This window comes from Pundamilia nyererei, unplaced genomic scaffold, assembly GCF_000239375.1.
Source record: "Pundamilia nyererei isolate P.nyererei 1_Seehausen unplaced genomic scaffold, PunNye1.0 scaffold00006, whole genome shotgun sequence".
Lineage (NCBI taxonomy): Eukaryota > Metazoa > Chordata > Actinopteri > Cichliformes > Cichlidae > Pundamilia > Pundamilia nyererei.
This window is the reverse complement of record NW_005187407.1, coordinates 2337493-2339583: the sequence shown is the minus strand read 5'-3', so window position 1 is coordinate 2339583 and position 2091 is coordinate 2337493. Positions and strand designations below refer to the sequence as shown.

Sequence of the window (2091 nt, the reverse complement as noted above, 5' to 3'; positions counted from 1 at the left end):
ATGCATTCACAAATCATCACATCTCTTGAGCCACAACTTTGTTGTAGGACTCAAGCAGGTTGTCTTTGATAAATTATAGCCAATCATAACACAGGACATTATCTCAATGTGCGAGACCGGAAACAACGCGATGCAGTCACACATGAAGCGAGACAACTGATCAGTCTGGAATGCTGATCAGGCGGTGTTACAAATGAGATGGAAGACATTTTTCTCCTTTTGGTAGGTTCTACGATAATTATCTAAAAATAGTCAATTACCGTTTTAAAAAAAAACAAAAAACCCTCAACAAACAAACTACAACAATAAAAAAAGTTAGGGGTTTCAATTAAGCTTGACTGTGTACATAACATTTATATAGAAAGACAGAACACGCAAACATATGGTAATACACAAACATGGATAACTACTGAGAGAAAAAAACAAAAAACCACAATAACTTGGAATCTTTATTTAATCATTCAAATTTGTAAAAATGTGTTAACCCATTTTATATTCTTTGTCAAGTTCGTCAAGTCCAAATGAATAACTCCATTTCTCTGTTGTCCTAAGATCTGAACACTCTGAAAATACAAATAACAGGAAATCCAAACACTTATAATCATCTCTGCTTGCCATCTTCATGCCACCTTTATACATTTTTTGCCTTGGACATGAAGTCCTTAAGAGTTTCCTGGAGCTTCTGAATGGCAGCCTCGTCTTCTTCAACAGCCTTTGAGCAGATCCGCTGCACTCTGCTGTGCAGATCCTCCAGGCATTTCTGTTGTAGAGGAAGCACAGGAGACAGCGGTGAGGGTACAAAGTAATATGCAGCATAAATATTGCTGCATTTTTTTTACAGATTCACATTAAGGCCTCAGCCATACAGGCCTAGAAACTGGTCGGCAACCCTGGCAACCCCCCCCGTTGCCATAGAAAAATGTGTTTTCGACGATGCCTGCAAGTGGCCATTTCCAGAAATTGGTTGCAAAGAAGGTGCTGCACTACAAACCTGCTTTTTTCCCCCAGGTGGATTGCTGTGACTGCCTGTAGTTTGCATGGAAGATGCTAATTTATACACAAAAACTTGTTATTTATGCTCCAAGCTGTAATAAAACCAAAATAATAATAATAATAATAATAAAAAAAAAAAGAAGAAAGATGCAAACTGAAAAATGAAGAATTTAACCTTCAAAGCAAAAGCTGTGCATTACAGCTGAAAGCAACACATTTCTCGATGTGCAGCTTCTTCTACATTCACCATTGCCAGTTCGCACTTTTCAGTTTCATTACAATTTGGTAAATAATGTAAGTGTTTCCACACAAGTCAGCATTTTCTGCTGGGTACCAGGGGGTCACTGATCACACAGATCTCTAGGCTTGTGTGACTGGGACTTGGGACAGCCATTAAACTCCAGCAATCACTGGCAACCTGCTATGGAACACACATTTTTCCCTTTCTAGCCACATGTTGCCAGATGTTCACTGACTGGTCTCTCTAGAATTGTGTGATTGGGGTCTACAGCTTTAGACTTCTGCCAGAAATGCACATCCTAACTTGCGTGGTAACTGGAAACTTATATACCCACACCTAAACCTTCCACACCATTGCAGTGGTTGAGGTATACGTTGACCCAACATGTAGTTGTATTTTTCAGGAGGTGCACATCAGGTTATGTAGCAGGACTAAAATGGGGTTCCGGTTATGCCGCAAGTTATGATGTAGATCTGATGCAGAAGTATAATTCACGTGTAAGATATAAAAGTATTACAAAAATACAAATTCAGAAACACAGATTTAGATAGTTCGGTTATTCTATACAGATTCTTTGTAGTTGTACATTTTTTTGTTATGCATTTAGTACAAATCAAATTGAAGTTCAGTATTAGTATTATCCATTGTTATAAATTTAAGGCACAAACACTTCAAGTATAATCTAATCTGTCCTATAGCTGTGATGTTTCTGGGGAAGAACGGCAGGGAAACCTAAAATCAGAGTGCTTTTGCCTTTTACTTTGATGTAAAATGAATGTTTTGTACTGTCAGAAACTCACAGCTTTGTGTAAATTTAAGCTCATGTCCTGAGACACGCTCTTGTGGAGAACAAGAGA

General features: G+C 38.2%; 1 protein-coding gene across 1 annotated transcript in view; it reads right to left on the bottom strand.

Moving 5' to 3' along the window:
• Positions 1–435: 435 nt before the first annotated feature.
• ndc80 (NDC80 kinetochore complex component) overlaps positions 436–2091 on the bottom strand; it is a 12380-nt gene continuing 10724 nt past the window's right edge. The window contains exon 12 of the mRNA XM_005722387.2: positions 436–824. Within this exon, the coding sequence (XP_005722444.1) occupies positions 632–824 (193 nt within the window). The 3' untranslated portion in view covers positions 436–631. The remainder of the gene's footprint in view (positions 825–2091) is intronic.